A 16,607-nucleotide genomic window follows, 5' to 3' on the forward strand; every position below is an offset into this window, starting at 1 on the left:
GCTCCTCTCTTCACCCGAGTGTCCAAAACATACAGCCACAGATCTGATGATACAACCACAAAGTCTTTCATCGATCTTCGGCCTAAGATGTTCTGATACCAAGTGCACTTACGAACTACCTTATGTTCGAACATGGTGTTTATTATGGCCAATCGATGACTCGCACAGAAGTCCAATAACAAGGCCCCTCTCGGGTTCTGGTAAGGGAGGCCGTTCCTCCCAATCACACCCCTCCAGGTTTCTCCATTGTTGCCCACGTGAGTGTTGCAGTCCCCCAGCAGAACTATAGAGTCTCCAGGCAGAATCCTATCCAGGACACCACCCAGAGACTCCAGGAAGGCCGGATACTCCAAACTGCTATTCAGTGCATAAGTACACACAACAGTTAGAGCCTTCCAGTGACTCACAGTCATATAGATGCAATCCTCTCATTACCCGGGGAGAACTCCAACACGGCGGTGCTCAACTGGGGACTTGTGAGTATCCCCACACCCGCCTGTCACTTTGGCCAACTCCGGAAAAGTAGAGTCCAGCCCCTCTCAGGAATTTGATACCAGAGCCCATGCTATGTGTGGAGGTGAGCCAAACTATATCTAGTAGGTACCGCTCCACCTCCCACATCAGCTCAGGCTCCTTCCCTGCCAGATAGGTGACATTCTACATCCTGAAGTTGGCACGCCCCGTTCCCCGCCTCTGCCTGCCGCCCGGCCTGCATTGCACCCTTCCCCAATGCTCATCCCCACGTGTGGTGGATCCACGGGGTGGTGGCTCCATGTTGTTTATTGGGGCTGGGCCCAACCAGGCCCCATGGGCCAAGGCCCGGCCACCAGACGCTCACCGGCGAACTCCCTTCCAAGGTCTGGCTCCAGGAAGGGGCCCCAGTTTCCCTTTTCTGGGCGATGTGCTGTAGCTCTGCTGGTGTTCTTTCATTGGGTTTATTGGGAATCGCTCTTAGTCTGGCTCCTGGGATCACTTTGCCTTGGGACACCCTACCAGGAGCTATTGCCCCTGACAACACAGCTCCCAAGATCACCGGGACACCCAAATCCCTCCACCACGTTAAGGTGGCGATTCTCAGAGGGGGGAATTTTTTATTGCTCCAAGGAAAAGATCTATTGTGAGGAAATGTTACGCTACAAATATCAATAGGCCTAAATCTATCCATTAAAGAATTTATGATTAAGATTAGAATTAGCTTGGGCCGGCCAGCAGGTCACCTACCAGCTATGCCACCTAGAATGGTATTAAACTCCCTACAATAACAGAGGGGAGTCTAGTATTCATTTAACCAGTCCATTAGACCACTATTATCCAGTTTGCTCTTGTATCCATAAACATTTGCAGTTATGAATCTTGTACCATTGTATTTGATTACTTTACAAATAATGTCCAGCTGGATCACATTTAGTATGTAGTGTGTCACCATTGAACCTACCCTTCATGAAGCCACCTCAGCTGAGTACTGAGTATTTAGTACTGAGACCTCCAGAAACTGACATCTTCAGTCATAAAACGTGATTCTTGCAAATAACAAGCCCTCGTCTACTTCTTATAGAAATAAAGCTTTTCATTTGACATTATTATTGATAACCACAATGATCACCCGCGGAGAGGAGGAAATATGTATATACCTAAAGTATGGGTGTTCAGAATAGGCTATATTCAAATGAAAATATACTCTATTACATTGTATTTTTCATCTTATGCATGTTGAGATTAATTTGCACTCATTTCGGTTCATTTTCATTATGCACGTTTGCAGAAATAACTATTTCAAATGTAATTTTCTGCATAAAGGTCAACATTTAAATGTCTTGATGTCAGATTTGAAAATTCAAATGCAAAGAAAAAAAATGCAAGCTATATTCTCATTTAATTATACAACATAAAGGTCATCGTGCATATTCAAAAACACCATTGCATTTGCATTTTCATGCTTGCCCACTCAGCGTTTGACAAAATTCAAATGTTGGCACGGGGTGGAAAGAATGAGACTGCGCTGCTCTTTGCAGTTGAATTGTGGTTGACCTTAACCCCAACTCTGATGTTAACTTATATTCAAAAAAACAAACACCACACGAACAATAAACATGTTTTGGTTCACGTTGACCACAAAGCAGGGAATCACAGTAGGTCAGTTTTTAAATGGGGTTTAATGTCTGACAGCTGTGGGGTTTTCTCTCAGATGTTTGGGTTAACAATTTTCCCCATAAAGAGGATGGTCTCCGTGGCAGGGTCAGTGATGAGAACCACGAATGGACGATCAAACCTCAAGACAGGGACCATTTGGGAGGATAGAGGCACGATGGCAATGCCGGTACCAGCTGCAGCGGTCGCTCCAACCTCATCCAAATCCAAGGTGGCTTGGTGTGCAATCTGCAAAAGGACAGGGAGCAGAATGGGATGAGAGATGAATGGATGGGAAGGAAGCAAGGCTGCAGTAAAACAGACACCCATTAATTAATCGGCCTCTGCCGGCTCTGCTCTCACCTCCGAGACAGCCAGACGCTGACGGTCTGAAATACCACTGAAATCTGCTTCAAAACCAAAGATGTCTTGCATTCCCATCCCGCTCAACACTTCCTTCAGGGAGTACGTTGTCTTGATAGACAATTTAGGTAGAAATATGGTGTATAGCCTACAAGCAGATGAGGGGGGAAATGCAGGTTAAAACCAGGTTGACCACTCGATTTCTCATCATCAATCTGTTGCTAAAATGAAAAAGAAAGTGCGGTTTTCCAGGTTTCACTTGAGTAGTCATTGAGTATTTTTCCACAACATACTTATATTTTACCCCCCCATTTTTTTCTCCCCAATTGTCTCCTGCCAATCACGCCACTCTTCCGAGTCGTCACGGTCGCTGCTCCACCCCTCTGCCCATCCAGGTAGGGCTGTACACTACCACATGCCTCCTCCGATACATGTGGAGTCGCCAGCCCCCAGGAGGACGTAGCGCGTGGGAGGATCACCCCCCCCCCGAACAGGCGTCTCGATCCACCAGAGGAGGCGCTAGTGCATCGACCAGGACACATGCCCACACCCGGCTTCCCACTCGCAGACACAGTCAGTTGTGTCTGTAAGTAACAGGGGGATTCGAACCGGCGACCCCCGTGTTGGTAGGCAACGAAATAGACCGCCAGACCACCCGGACCCTTTCCACAAGATACTGTAGAATAGATTACTGGCAGAGAACAGTTCATACGGGGCTCTGTCTTAATCAGGCCATCGGGTGGTCAGTAAAAAGGGTTGCAACATTATCAATTCCAGTCAAATACAACCCCCAATATAAAGCATCAATATATTTTACCATTATGTTTTGCTTCAAAATATTTTTTTTCCTAAAAAGGGTCATTTAGGGGGTCTGGGTGGCGTGGTGGTCTATTCTGTTGCCTACCAACACGGGGATCGCCGGTTCGAATCCCCATGTTACCTCCGGCTTGGTCGGGCATCCCTACAGACCCAATTGGCCGTGTCTGCAGGTGGGAAGCCGGATGTGGGGTATGTGTCCTGATTGCCACACTAGCGCCTCCTCTGGTTGGTTGGTTGGGGCAATTGTTCGGGGGGACTGGGGGGAATAGCGTGATCTTCCCACATGCTACGTCCTCCTGGTGAAACTCCTCACTGTCAGGTGAAAAGAAGCGGCTGGCAACTCCACATGTATTGGAGGAGGCATGTGGTAGTCTGCAGCCCTCCCCGGATCGGCAGAGTGGGTGGAGCAACGACCATGTCGGCTCAGAAGAGTGGGGTAATTGGCCAAGTATATTAATTGGGGGAGAAAAGGGGGGGTAATTTACCCTCTATGAGGTAAATTCAACACAAATGTTTGATTGTCACTTGGGCATGGTGAATATTTGTCACTATAGATTATATTCTTCCTCACCTGGGCTTCATCCACTTCAGCCATTTTGTGATGTGTTTTAGGCAGAAGGCCTCCTCCAGCTTCATCAAGTTTTTGTCAGGCAGTATCAGCAACATAGAGTTAGAGTTGTTTAATGGTAGGTGGAGGACTGACACAGCTGCCTCATGATCATGGTAGACTCTGAATATCTTCTTCAGTTTCATCATCTGGACTGCGACCTGAGGGATAACAAATCGGACAGTAAGTGCCGTACAATATTCCAGCCGACATGGAAGGGGAAAATGTCATGTGCAAGGATACACAATGCAATCACAGAGAAAGCTGAATGTTGGCCTTTGTTGTTAAGGTAGCGAGAGGCATAGAGGAGCGATAGTGAGCACAACTACAGGAATTGCCATTCTTTCTTTCTTTTTGCCCCCCCCCCCCCGTTTCTCCCAATTGTACTTGGCCAGGGCGGCACCTTCTTGCCTCACAGCAAGAAGGTCATGGGTTTGAGCCCCGGGGTAGTTCAACCTTGGGGATCATCCCGGGTCGTCCTCTGTGTGGAGTTTGTATGTTCTCCCCGTGTCTGCGTGGGTTTCCTCCGGGGGCTCCGGTTTCCTCCCGCAGTCCAAAGACATGTAGGTCAGGTGAATCGGCTGTACTAAATTGTCCATAGGTGTGTGTGTGTGTGTGGGCCCTGTGTGACAGTCAGGGGCCTGTCCAGGGTGTCTCCCTGACTGCCGCCCAATGACTGCTGGGATAAGCTCCAGCATCCCCGCAACCCTGAGAGCAGGATAAGCGGTTCAGGTAATGGATGGATGGATGGATGGATTTACTTGGCCAATTACCCCACTCTTCCGAGCCGTTCCGGTCGCTGCTCCATCCCCTCTGCCGATCCGGGGAGGGCTGCAGACTACCACATGCCCCCCCCCCCATACATGTGGAGTTGCCAGCCGCTTCTTTTCACCTGAGTGAGGCGTTTCGCCAGGGGGAGGTAGCGCGTGTAAGGATCACGCTATTCCCCCCCAGTTACCTCCCTGAACAGGCGCCCCGACTGACCAGAGGAGGCATGAGTGCAGCGACCAGGACACATACCCACATCCGGCTTCCCACCCGCTGACACGACCAACTGTGTCTTTAGGGACGCCCAACCAAGCCGTTAACACGGAGATTCGAACTGCCCATCCCCGTGTTGGTAGGCAACGGAACAGACCGCCACGCCACCCGGATGCCCCGGAATTGCCATTCCTAATAGGTGATTTCAATGGAACCTTGTTCTGCTCGTCGACGTTGAACATCTCCTCCTTGGTGTCGGTGGGATTGAATTGAGTCTCCCACTGTCCTGTTTGACAGAAATGAGTGGAAAATACAAACACACACACACACACACAAATAAATTAGTGGATATAAGTGATACAGAAAACTGAAAATACAATATCTAATACTGGGGAAGGCCCTCAGGATGTGTCTAGATGAGAGCTTAATCGGTAAGTGTTTACATACTACATCAGTAGGATTGTTTGAAATTCTGTTTGAAAATAAGATGGAGAGGGTAGGTTGATCCAACACAACCAGCATCACCCCATCGAACTTATTACCTTTGTAGTATATGTAGCTGAGAAGATACATGAGGGTGCTAGGATCCAGGTCTTCCACCAGCTTGTCTATCTTCCCATTGGTCTTCTCCTCCACATACTTATTTATGGTATCAGTCGTTTCTGCGGTTCTGGTGAAGTCCACGGTGAATCCGTCAACCTGGTACGAGCGCTTCAGTATGTGGAGGAACTCAGGCTGTGGCTTGAAGCTGTCATGTACAAACACTGCAGTTCCTGCGTTCAGGTCTTGGGATGTGTTGTCGGACCTGGTAAGGAGTGTTTGAAAGGCTCTGTCTACTTCTGCCTGTGTCAGTAAAGAGCTGTTCAAGCCCAGACTGCTGAAAAGCTGCTGGTGGGTCTCTCCTCGGGCCCCGACAGACAAGGCAGCCAGGGCAACGGTCACAGATATCGGTGAGAAGAAGATATTGTCTTTTGAGTCCGGCTGAGCCGCTAATGTCTTGTAGAGGCGGAAGGAGAAAGCATTGCTGGCAGAAGACACCTGGGAGAGTCTGGCGCTGTGGCCGTCGGGTTCAGTCAACTGCTGTTCAGGACCGCTGCGACGGGCACGACCTTCGGCAGCATCACCGCTCCCCAGGCAGACCACCGCCGATAAGACCCACACACTCAACGCTGCACGCATCATGAACTGCAACAAAAGTTCAGAAGGTCGGCCATTACTCGGTAGGTTTCACAATATTTGCCACAGCAGACGATGTCCTTTACTCCCCCGGGGGGTCACAACCAATGGGTTGCAGTTAATTTTTTACCACATATAAGGTCATACCATTTGAAATAGTAAAACTCTATTTACTGTAACTCTTGGATGACTACGGGAGCAAACTCAAGGCAACACACTTACACACTCGCTTGCGTCCGATTTTTGTCGGCTTAAAGGGATAGTCTGCAATTTTGGGAACATATTCCTGTTTTCTACAAAACGTCATGACACCGCTTTAATATTTTGAAACTGATGATAGGCCGCAGTGGCATTACGTTGCCTTTGGGTGAAGCGTTGTGTGCTTTTCTGAACCGAACGGGAATGATCAGTTTATCCCGGTTCGACTTGCATTGCAGGGTAGCAGAGGTTGCAAGTCCAGTATAAACTACAGGATGGACGGATATGATGATCAAGTCCACCGACTGACAACCGCACTGGAAAATAGGAATATACTTCAAAAACACTGAACTTTGGTCAGTATCGCTTAATTCGGGGTAAAGATGCCATGCATAATCCAACACACGATGCCACAGGTCATGATTATCTAATATCACATAACACAACTGAAATACATACGGTAAGACTTCTAAGGCCTTCGAATAACTTTTCTCACCTTCGCCTCGTAGGAGTTAGCGACTCCAAACTCCAAGACACAAAGCCGCAAAGTCAACAGGGGTCCACTTTTGAGGACTGATCAGCGGGACTGAACTTTGACATGTTTGTTTGGCATGTCCTCGCCTTATTGGCTCTGTCTGGCCGCTGTGTTTGCTGATGTGGGTGTTGGGTTGTGAATTTGGATGGAGTTGGTAGAAATGGGTGGGTGGGTGGGAGTACACCCAAGCTCATTCAACCTTTCTCTAGTGCTGCACTCTATTCTGATTAAAATGATTTCTACCGGGTTTCGCCTTCCCTCGAGCTGAGGGTAGAGACCCCGAATTTCAGAACGGACACATGGCTACTGGCCAAAGTGGGATTTAATCCCAACTTTGAAGGGAGCAATTACATCCCCTTCGTCCTGCAACCCCCCCTTTTCTAAAGGGTACAAAATATAAGCTTCTCCCTTAAAGAGCACCTCATCCAACAAGTCGCTGCACAAAATAGAACAATAAATGTACATGCAAAAGAGACAGACGCTGCAATTTCTAGGTGTAAAACTTTGGTTCCTGCATGCAAGATTAACGTCATTCCCCCCTTTCGTCTACTCATAATGCAGCACCATTTTAAGTTGGGCAGGATTGTTGAGGGGGAAAAAACCTAAAATTACAAGTCTGTTAAATGAATTCAAATTGTATTTCTGAAGAGTCAGGTGAGTGTGTATGTATGCGAGTACAATGAAATCAAGGCTTCTTTAAGGATGCAGGAATTGCGAAGAACGGCTGGGAGAAAATTCACTCACATCATTTCAATGGGGGGGGGGGTTCGATTAGGCCGCCCACTAGTCATTCTTTTCTTCCGATTCACCTCATTAGAATATTGAATAGGCCAGTGAACTGGTTGACTCTCTCTTTGCTTCAGTTATCCTGAAGCCCAAACGCAGGGAAGGTTTCCCGGGCTGCACTCCCTCCCTGTATGGCAGGGGCTGACAGGGTTGTAACCTCGCCAGCCTCTCCCCTCTGAGTGGCGTTGGCGAGTGTTTACTCGCTCTGGTGCCTCATGATTTCCTCATGTGCCTCATGATTGTGCCTCATGATTTCGTCAGCGGGGGGCTCGCGTTAGGGGAAAAACCATCCATCCAACGGTTTGGATTGGATTAAAGTTCGTGTCTGCCTGCTTCAGTACACTTCCAGACAGCCGCCACAGTATATTCAGAGGAGGCAGACTACAGAGTCCTGAACACAGTCCTGCAAAGGGAAACATTAGTTGTGCCAGAGGTTGAATATTGTTTATTATGTACGAACTGGTACCAAATTGAAACACACACAGTCAGAAATATATGTCATTTCATAAACAGCAGTGTTGCAAGAGATTTTTTTTTTGTTCCAATTTTTACACTTAAAAATAACTGCTTCAATTTCCCTTATTCCCCGACGGTCCCATCTTCCATTCCCTCTTTCTCTTATAGCATCATCAACACTGAGAGATCAGTTTTGCTCTTGCCTATACACAAGCATGCAAGCCATTCAGTTAACCAGACTCCTCTTCTCTGGTGCTTAGTGAAAATACTGTGTGGCTGACTGTATCCCCCCCGGTCAGGTAGGTTCAGCGATGGGATCCGAAGAGCTGGCCGTCCAGTTTGATGAGCTGTCGGAGGAAGCCTCGGTTAGGAATGACACCCCTGTTGTCCTTGACGGCGCAGATAGCCTCCACCAGGGTCAAGTTCTGCTTCAGCATCAGATAGGCCAGGACCAGTGTGGCGGAGCGGCTCACTCCTACATGGCAGTGCACCAAGACTTTGCCTGGGAGACCGAGACAGGGGACAGATTACAGACCTGTGACACTCGGCTCAACAATGGCTCTAGACTAAATGTAGTCCACAGCACCTGCTTCACAGCTTGCTCTTGGCCAATTACACTATTTTCCGACCTGTCCCAGTCGTCGCTCCACCCCCCTCTGCCGATCCGGGGAGGGCTGCAGACTACCACATGCCTCCTCTCATACATGTGGAGTCGCCAGCCGCTTCTTTTCACCTGACAGTGAGGAGTTTCGCCAGGGGGACGTAGCACGTGGGAGGATCACGCTAATCCCCCCAGTTCCTCCCTCCCCCTCAAACAGGCACCCCGACCGACCAGAGGCGGCGCTAGCGCAGCGACCAGGAAACAGCCGGCCAACATCCGGCTTTCCACCCGCAGACACGGCCAATTGTGTCTTTAGGGGACGCCCGACCAAGCTGAAGATAACACGGGGATTCAAACCAGCCACCCCCATATTGGTAAACAATGGAGAGACCGCTACCCAGATGCCCCCGACTGCTTGCACTTTGAGCATCATGGAGACCATCTTGGTTCTTCAAAGGTTAAATACCATCAAAGCTAGTAACTAGAAAACGCCTTTAAACTACAGACGCTTTATATTGTATTTTCTTGTCCTCACCTCCCCCACTAAGACCTCTGTGGATGAAATCTGCTGCAGTCTGGAAGTTGACACTCATGTCGAAGTCACAGGCATCGTGGGCCTCAATGCCCATGTAGGTGATGTTCATGCCCCCGTACATATCCGCTCCTCCTCGCCGTTTGCTGTGAGCGGCATTCAGGATGTGCGTGATGCGGTGCAAGGAAAGATCGGCCCGGTTGTCTGCACTGTGTCTGCGACAGATAACAAGGCTTCATTCACTCGGAGATGTTTGAAAAGGTCACAGTTTAGCGGTCATGCTCAAATGTCATCTTTTCGTGCAATGGACACAAGAGAAACAATTGGAAATTCAAACGGCAATCTCTGACATTTGACCATTTTAAATAACCTACTGCAGATCCCCGACATGTGATCTGACCCCCCCCCCCCCAGCTGAGGACTATAATAAGAGGCTATATGAGAATCGACATCAGAGCCGAGTGGAAAGTCACTGCATGTCTAACGTGGAAAGCAATTCACGCAAGTTCCCCGGTCCTGTAATTTAGACCTGATTTATGATCGGTTCTTCTTACAAACCTGTGGGCTCAGTCTAATATCAAATTAAGGCGGTTATCTCCTATTGAAACAGGGCCACTCCAGTTCCCCCGCCAGAAAACGAATGCAATATTTGAAATCTTAGCTCGTACAACAAAGTGTTCAAATTCTTTAGTTTAGCCTGTGCAGTCCCCCCCTCCCCCCCAGAACAACGTTCGATCATTTACTTACTGGTCTCCGATGTAAAGCCTCGGCCACACTTCATCAGCATGGCTGATGATGGCTTTACCAGTAAACAGTAGTCTTTCCAGCTCAAACACAGCCAAGCCGGGAGAACTCAGATCAATTTCCACTTTACGCGGCGGTGGTTTATCGTTCCAGGACGCAGGGAGTTTAGATCGGTATGACATGATGTGGTTATTTTCTTGCCGAGCTTCAGATGGACCTCTGATACAATACAGCAAGGAAATTTCCTCCAAAAAAGTCAATTTCAAAGATGTATATGGTGAGAAATTGGTTTTTCTGCAGTTGCTTATGTAGCCACCTTTAGCAGTTTGGAGTCAAGCATTTGCACATCGCTTCTCTGTAGGAAACAAGCTTTGTGGGAATAAAAAAACAAAAATTCTATGCGAGGGGTCGGCTGACCGGCATCGTCAAAAAAAACAAAAAAACAACAACAACAAAAAAAGAGCAGAAAGAAGAAAACGGGTGTATCTTACTCTCAGGTGGCTCTGAATCGGACTCGCTCCGCTCGGGGTCGCCTTAGGCGTTGTCAGGCTGCTTCCCACAAATCAAATCCCACACATGCTCCACATGGCTTCAAGTGTCTGTTATGCTTTTGCATTAAAATAGCTGTCTATTTAAAGATCTGAATGCTTGTGGAGATTGGCTGCGTGCAGCCACACACAGGCGACTGAACTGAACAAAAAAAAAAAAAAAAAAAATTAGTTTTCCATTACTGGATTACCTAAACAGAACGGCTCTCGCGCCGTCTTTAATCCTGTCACAGATTTAACTATGCCTCCCACAATCGATAGCAATTTCGCCACTGATCGGTTCCTCTGCCATTTTACATCAAACATTATGTTGGACTTTGCATTTTAAAAGTCGTATCCTCTCCTCAGTGAACATAAAATAACATTCGTTTGACCAGAGGTTAAAAAATAACCTGACATTTAATTGTTCTTTAGTTTTGAGCTGTGGTAACTTCTATACTAGACAGGCAGGTTTTCCCATCTCGTGTTGGAAGCATGCATTACATCTGAAACATTTACAGGCAAGAACCTCTTCTGGTAATACCGATGAAATTTTTACATGGATTTTATATTACAAATATATATTTTTCAGTTAATGATGAATTAATGTACAATGACACTCCATCTAAACAGAATGTTAATAGCACTGGAAATAAACAAATATGACAAATGTTCTTCTTCCATGCAAAGTTTGAGATCTTAATTTTTTTTTTATTCTAATGATAGAAAAGCTTCCACAAAATATGGCACCGTTTTCTGAATTAATATATCAAGCAGGTCAGGGGGGGAAAAAAAGGACATCCCATTCTCGCTAATATCTATTTCAAATAGCTAACTTGTCCTGAAGTACAAAAGTTTGGTTTAAAACTTGAAAATTACATCCTTCCCCGTTTCATTCATTTAGAAAGGGTAAACATGGATTAAAACACTCATTTTCTGAGAATACGCACCCTTTCGTTGACCCACTTACTCGTATAAACCTTTAATCCTAAAAAAGGGGTGGAAAATGTAATTGAAAAGATTTCAAGCAACTCCCCAGTGCTCCCCCCTATGTACGTGTATTACAGAGAAAAAAAAACTTCGCATTTACATATTCATCTGATTCTAGGTCTGTACTTGGGAAGCAACATCCTCCACAAGTGCAGTAATGGGGACAGAAACCTCAGGGGTTGGGTTGGAGATTGCTTCACTAATTAGCTATTACATAGGCCTGGGGGACTAGGGTGTCGGAATGGCATCCAGTTCAACAGTGGTTTTCTGTGATTTGAGATCAGTACATGCAAGCCAGAGAACAATTGAAAAGAAAAGCACGAGACTTTTCCCTGCAGTTACATAGACTACTAAGTGAATACAGACTGTGTTTGACTCAATATTTAGCAGTTGGGGGAGGACAATGTGACCATGCAAGTGGGATGTGACGAGTATAAACACATAGCAATGGGAACGCTCAAGTGGACCGCAGATGTGTGTGTGTGTGTGTGGGGGGGGGGTGTCACATCAAACTACCCTCAGTCCTGAGGGAGAGCACACAGATAACATCTATTCTGGTCTCAAGACACTTTGGGACAGATCAACTCATGAGGTTAGAGACTATTAAGTGCTGCAATGTGGCACTACACAAATCATCTTCCTGTGACTCCCCCCCATTTTGCTGGCATAGGCTTGGCATAGAGAATATGCTGAGCAAAGTGTTTTGTAGCCAGTACAATAACTCACTTAGGGGTGAGTCAGTCAGGATATGTACAACCATCAGTTTACAGATCATCACATTGGAAAAAAAAAAAAATTACATCCTTACTCCAGCATAATCAGGCTTTGAGTCTTCTGACTCCAAAGGATTCTTCGAACATATAATTCTTGAATCCACTTACTTGCGTTGTTGTCTCCTGACTAAATTCTTGCTTGGGTTATATTAACGCTCAGATGTACATCGCTTTGGATAAAAGTGTCTGCTAAATGAAATTGCAACACTGAATCCTTGCCATTAACTACAGGATTTTTTTATATTACGGTGATGGAAAGGGCTCAGTTAACACTGTCTGACTGAACGCAGACCCTCACTGGGTAGGTGGAAGATTAGGAAGAAGGAAAGGGAAACAGCAAGACCCATTGACCCACAGAATCAAAGTCCATTTCAGAAGGCTTTCCTCTCCAGCTGATCGAGGATGGCCTGAATCCTCTGCACAGCCTCCTTGCGGGCTTGTCTAACAACCTCCTGTCCCTGGGTCTCCACAGAGTCCAGCTCCAGAAGCTCTTTGGTCAGCAGTTCCTCCAGACACCGATAACTCTTGTCTGTTTTTTTGCCAACAAACTCATCAACATCCTCCTGAAGCAGTAGCACTCTGGTCATAACCTGCTGGACCTTAGCCAGACTGGGGATATCGCTCACAAGCTGGGGTCCAGTCTGAATCGAGGCTGGAGCTGGAGCACAGGGATGGGACTCACCTTGTGAAGGATTTGCCTCCGTCAGGCCACTTCTTCCAACTAAGTTGTACATTTGAGGAGGAGCACTGAAATCTGCAGACTTTCCATTGGGGGTACTAGGGGAAGGGGCTTGTCGGGGTTTAGGCCCCGCCTGTGGGGCACGTTGATGTTGGTCCTGGAGGGACTGAGAATAAGCAAACTTTTATGAAATTTATTTGATAATGCTCAACCAGTACATGATGAGATGATACAAAAAAAAAAAATCAAAAGTGTGAAAGCACATTGATTATACACTGAGTAAATAAACATTAGTTCTAGAATTCACTCAAATCTTGTATGCAAACTAATCACTGCCATGCTTTGCAGTTTCACAGCCCTTCATTTACTGAGGGTTCAAACTGTGCATTTTTACTAAAATGTTCTCATATATCAGCCCCTTGTTTCAAAATATATCCATCTGTAAAAATACAAGGAATCAGAAAGCCACACACAAACACACACCCCAAAAGGCTGCAGCAGCAGACTCATACCTTGGGTTGGTAGGGTGGTGGTGCACCTGACCCAGTTCCTGGCCATGCTGGAGGATGTTGGGGGCGGACAGGATTTCCATAGTGGTTTGATGGAGGCGGCTGTCCTGGCTGCCATTGCTGCTGTGAGGGTCCATATCCACCAGGGTGTGCCCAAGCTTCAGCCTGGGGTCTTGGGTGAAGAGACTGGCTGGTGGGATATGGTGGATTTGTAGGCACAGCATGACCACCTTCACTATAGTGAGGAAATGATCCAGGAGTATATGTGGGTCCCTGTAAACAGAGCAAGGATAAGAAAACAAATTAACAATCAACATTCACAATACTCAAATAACTAGTATCAGTATAATACAGCACCCAAAAAACCCCAACAACAACAACCAGTCACATCTGCCTACTCTCCTCTATAAGTGCACATTTGAGATAACATACCCCTTGGCAGTGTGGACCAGGATAGTGATGATGCTGGTGCTGAGAGTGTGGCTGTCCAGAGCCCCCTGTGGTCTGCTCAGCTGGACAACCCTGGTTAGGGTAAGGACCTGCAGCTGGTCTTTGAGGCATCTGGTCAGCACAGTAGAAAGGATTGGATGGGTGGAAATTACTTGTGGAATACTGACCTTGCCCTGGGCTGTAGACACCATGGCCATTCGGATATGCTGCCTGCATTGCCTAAATGGGAAGGATGAGAGATAGGGTTGAGTAACAGGACTGAGTACCTAGAAATGTTGTTAGGAGAGAGAGGGGGGGTGTGATTGAACACAAGAGCTGAATGCATGCACAAAAAAAGGTGAATGGTCTGAAGAGTTATTAAAGACTGAGCGAATTTCTTTACATATCATCAGATCTAGAGGAACAAACAGTGATTGGGGGGTGGGGGGGTATACCTGTGTATTGTAAGGGGGCTGCACATCCGATCCTGAGGGATAAGTACTTGCATAGTGTCCTGTGGAATGGGACTGGGGATACCAGTAGTTCGTAGGGTAGCCAGGGTACTGAGGAGCATCCTGTGAACACACCACATCAGAGAAGAGAGCAGGGCAGCGGGATTTAATACGATTCGAGACATGACCCCCCCCCCTCCCCCGACGACCGAGCTCGCAGCATCACACTGAACAAGTTCTGCCCGACAACCGCCGACGAAGGACTAAAGGAGAAGACAGCGACAGTGGGCTGCGCCAAAATGTCGAAACGTAACTGGTCAAGAACTGAGGCTTCCCGCCGAAGCAGCGCCACGCGCCACGCTGTCACGTAAGGTTAAACGTGACAGGGGGGCAAAGTGTGACATGCGGGGCGGCTCGCTGGCCAGCGAGGAACTGTTGGTTACATAATGCCCCGCTAAGTCCGCTAGCCGTCTACTTAGCGAAAGCTAGCGGGGAACACACAACCCCCTTTCCCCCCTCCCAGCAGACTCGCCGGAGGCTTTTGCAAACGGTCCGTTTCACAGTAACACACATTGCGGTTTCAAAGGTTGCGTCGGACCCGCTCACCATAGTGTTGTGCCAATTCACGTTATCTTCCGAGTTGTCATTCGAAGGCCAGGCGGATTTGGGATTTGACTGCATTTGACGGCGGTGCAATCGGCTAGGCGCCACCCCTGTCGGCGGCGCTGGCACTCGCCATCGTTGTGAATCACCCTCCGGGGGGATGTTAACGATCGAGCCGGACGGTTAATCCGAAGCGGGTGCCAACGAGCCCTTTTCGCGTTTGTTCCACGGACGCGGCGACGGCGACGGCTCGGAGAGAACCAGGAAACGATTGAATGGCACCGAGCGGGCGCAACCCGGGTCCTGCCTCTTTAAGGAGGGGGACCCGCCCCCATGACTTGTTTTCCACGGACGTCAGCGCGATTGCTGACGCGTGAGCCAATAGGCGAGACGACACTCCACGTGACAATGGGCCCCAGTCCTTTTTTTTTTTTTACTATTACTCGTAAAAAAATTAAAAAAAAAAAAAACCTAAACGAGTGATCTTGGAAATTATGTTTCGTAAGAAAAATGTTCTCGTTTTTTTCCCCCAGCCCAGAAAAAGCAACCGGCGTACAAAGAGTTAACCGCAATGAAGTTTTCCCCTTCGGAAATCTCAGAAAGTTTTGACATTATAAAGGCGAACCACAAGGCCGCGTCATCAGTCCAATTCTGTTTAATAGCAAGATTAATGACGTCACTGAAAATGCAGGGCCAGGTATACGGTCGCCGTTGTACGCGGAAGATGGGAGCAACGTGGAAAACGGGACACGTGTCTTACATGTGATTAGATGTACCTGTACGGAAAGCAACACAGTGTGGAGAACTGGTCTTACGATTGGGGATTCAAAATTTCAGGAGCAAAATCATGACATATGCTGGTCACTAAGGAGAAAATAAGCAATTGGAAGGGGTTAACACTCAAGCCCATGGAAAGAGTTAAAGTATGGTTAAAGTTAAAGAGTTAAAGTATATTGGTTTATGGGTTGATGAAAAATATACATGGATGAATCATATTAAAAAAGTATTGAGACCAAATGTAAAAAGGTGCTTAATCTAATGAGGTGTGTGGTCGTATTTGAATAGAGAGCTGACAGAGAAGCACTATTATAAATATACAGGGCTCTGATGAGAGCCATGCTGGAGTATGGTTGCATGGTGTATGAAGCAGCAGCAAAAAGCCATCTAGAAAATCTTGACAGGACACAACACAGAGCATTAAGACGTGGTTTGGGAGCAGTCAGAACTACTTACGCCTATTAATGCGTTGCTCGTTGAATCCAGTGAACTGCCACTGCATTTGAGGAGAACCAAGTTATCGCTAACATATTGGATAAGAGTTCAGGAAGGAGGAGATGGAAGTTTAGCATCCACTGTTCTGCAGAACTGCTGGGAGCACACAACTTCTTCCGGTGAAGGTTTTGGACGGGACATTAACAAGGAAGTGAAACAGTGCAAATCAAATAATACACAACACAACACAGTTCAGCAGTTATTATTCGCAGCACCCCCCCATGGATATTTCCACAACCCAAAAATAAAATCTTCAAATATTAGAGAAGAGGAGAGAGTGGACATAGAGGAATATTAGCATTGGGTACTCGGTCCAAGAATATTTGAAGAAGAGCTACTATGATTATCTAAATATTTTTACAGATGTATCCAAACACTCAAATAATGAGCATGTAGGAGTTGGCATTTACATTCCAGAGGTCGATAAAGGCATCGTTAAGAGAATTTC

General features: G+C 47.1%; 3 protein-coding genes across 3 annotated transcripts; all 3 read right to left on the reverse strand.

Annotated features, from left to right (window-relative positions):
• Nucleotides 1-1,529: 1,529 nt before the first annotated feature.
• On the reverse strand, nt 1,530-6,842 carry LOC130119718 (alpha-1-antitrypsin-like protein CM55-MM). The gene is made up of 6 exons (XM_056288325.1): nt 6,768-6,842; nt 5,440-6,082; nt 5,113-5,183; nt 3,881-4,077; nt 2,491-2,638; nt 1,530-2,376 (listed from the first exon to the last, which is right to left on the reverse strand). The coding sequence occupies exons 2-6, from the start codon at nt 6,077-6,079 to the stop codon at nt 2,182-2,184; spliced, it is 1,251 nt and encodes a 416-aa protein (XP_056144300.1). The 5' UTR covers nt 6,080-6,082; nt 6,768-6,842; the 3' UTR covers nt 1,530-2,181.
• A 1,182-nt stretch (nt 6,843-8,024) lies between these two features.
• Nucleotides 8,025-10,709, reverse strand: LOC130122357 (dual specificity protein phosphatase 26-like). Its single transcript, XM_056291254.1, has 3 exons — nt 9,929-10,709; nt 9,185-9,396; nt 8,025-8,550 (listed from the first exon to the last, which is right to left on the reverse strand). Exons 1-3 carry the CDS (start codon nt 10,105-10,107, stop codon nt 8,354-8,356), a joined length of 588 nt encoding a protein of 195 aa, XP_056147229.1. The 5' UTR covers nt 10,108-10,709; the 3' UTR covers nt 8,025-8,353.
• Nucleotides 10,710-10,870: 161 nt separating this feature from the next.
• On the reverse strand, nt 10,871-15,158 carry bag4 (BCL2 associated athanogene 4). Its single transcript, XM_056286355.1, has 5 exons — nt 14,891-15,158; nt 14,288-14,407; nt 13,836-14,072; nt 13,407-13,676; nt 10,871-13,060 (listed from the first exon to the last, which is right to left on the reverse strand). Exons 1-5 carry the CDS (start codon nt 14,963-14,965, stop codon nt 12,587-12,589), a joined length of 1,176 nt encoding a protein of 391 aa, XP_056142330.1. The 5' UTR covers nt 14,966-15,158; the 3' UTR covers nt 10,871-12,586.
• Between the last annotated feature and the right edge of the window lie 1,449 nt (nt 15,159-16,607).

This window comes from Lampris incognitus, chromosome 1, assembly GCF_029633865.1.
Source record: "Lampris incognitus isolate fLamInc1 chromosome 1, fLamInc1.hap2, whole genome shotgun sequence".
Classification (NCBI taxonomy): domain Eukaryota; kingdom Metazoa; phylum Chordata; class Actinopteri; order Lampriformes; family Lampridae; genus Lampris; species Lampris incognitus.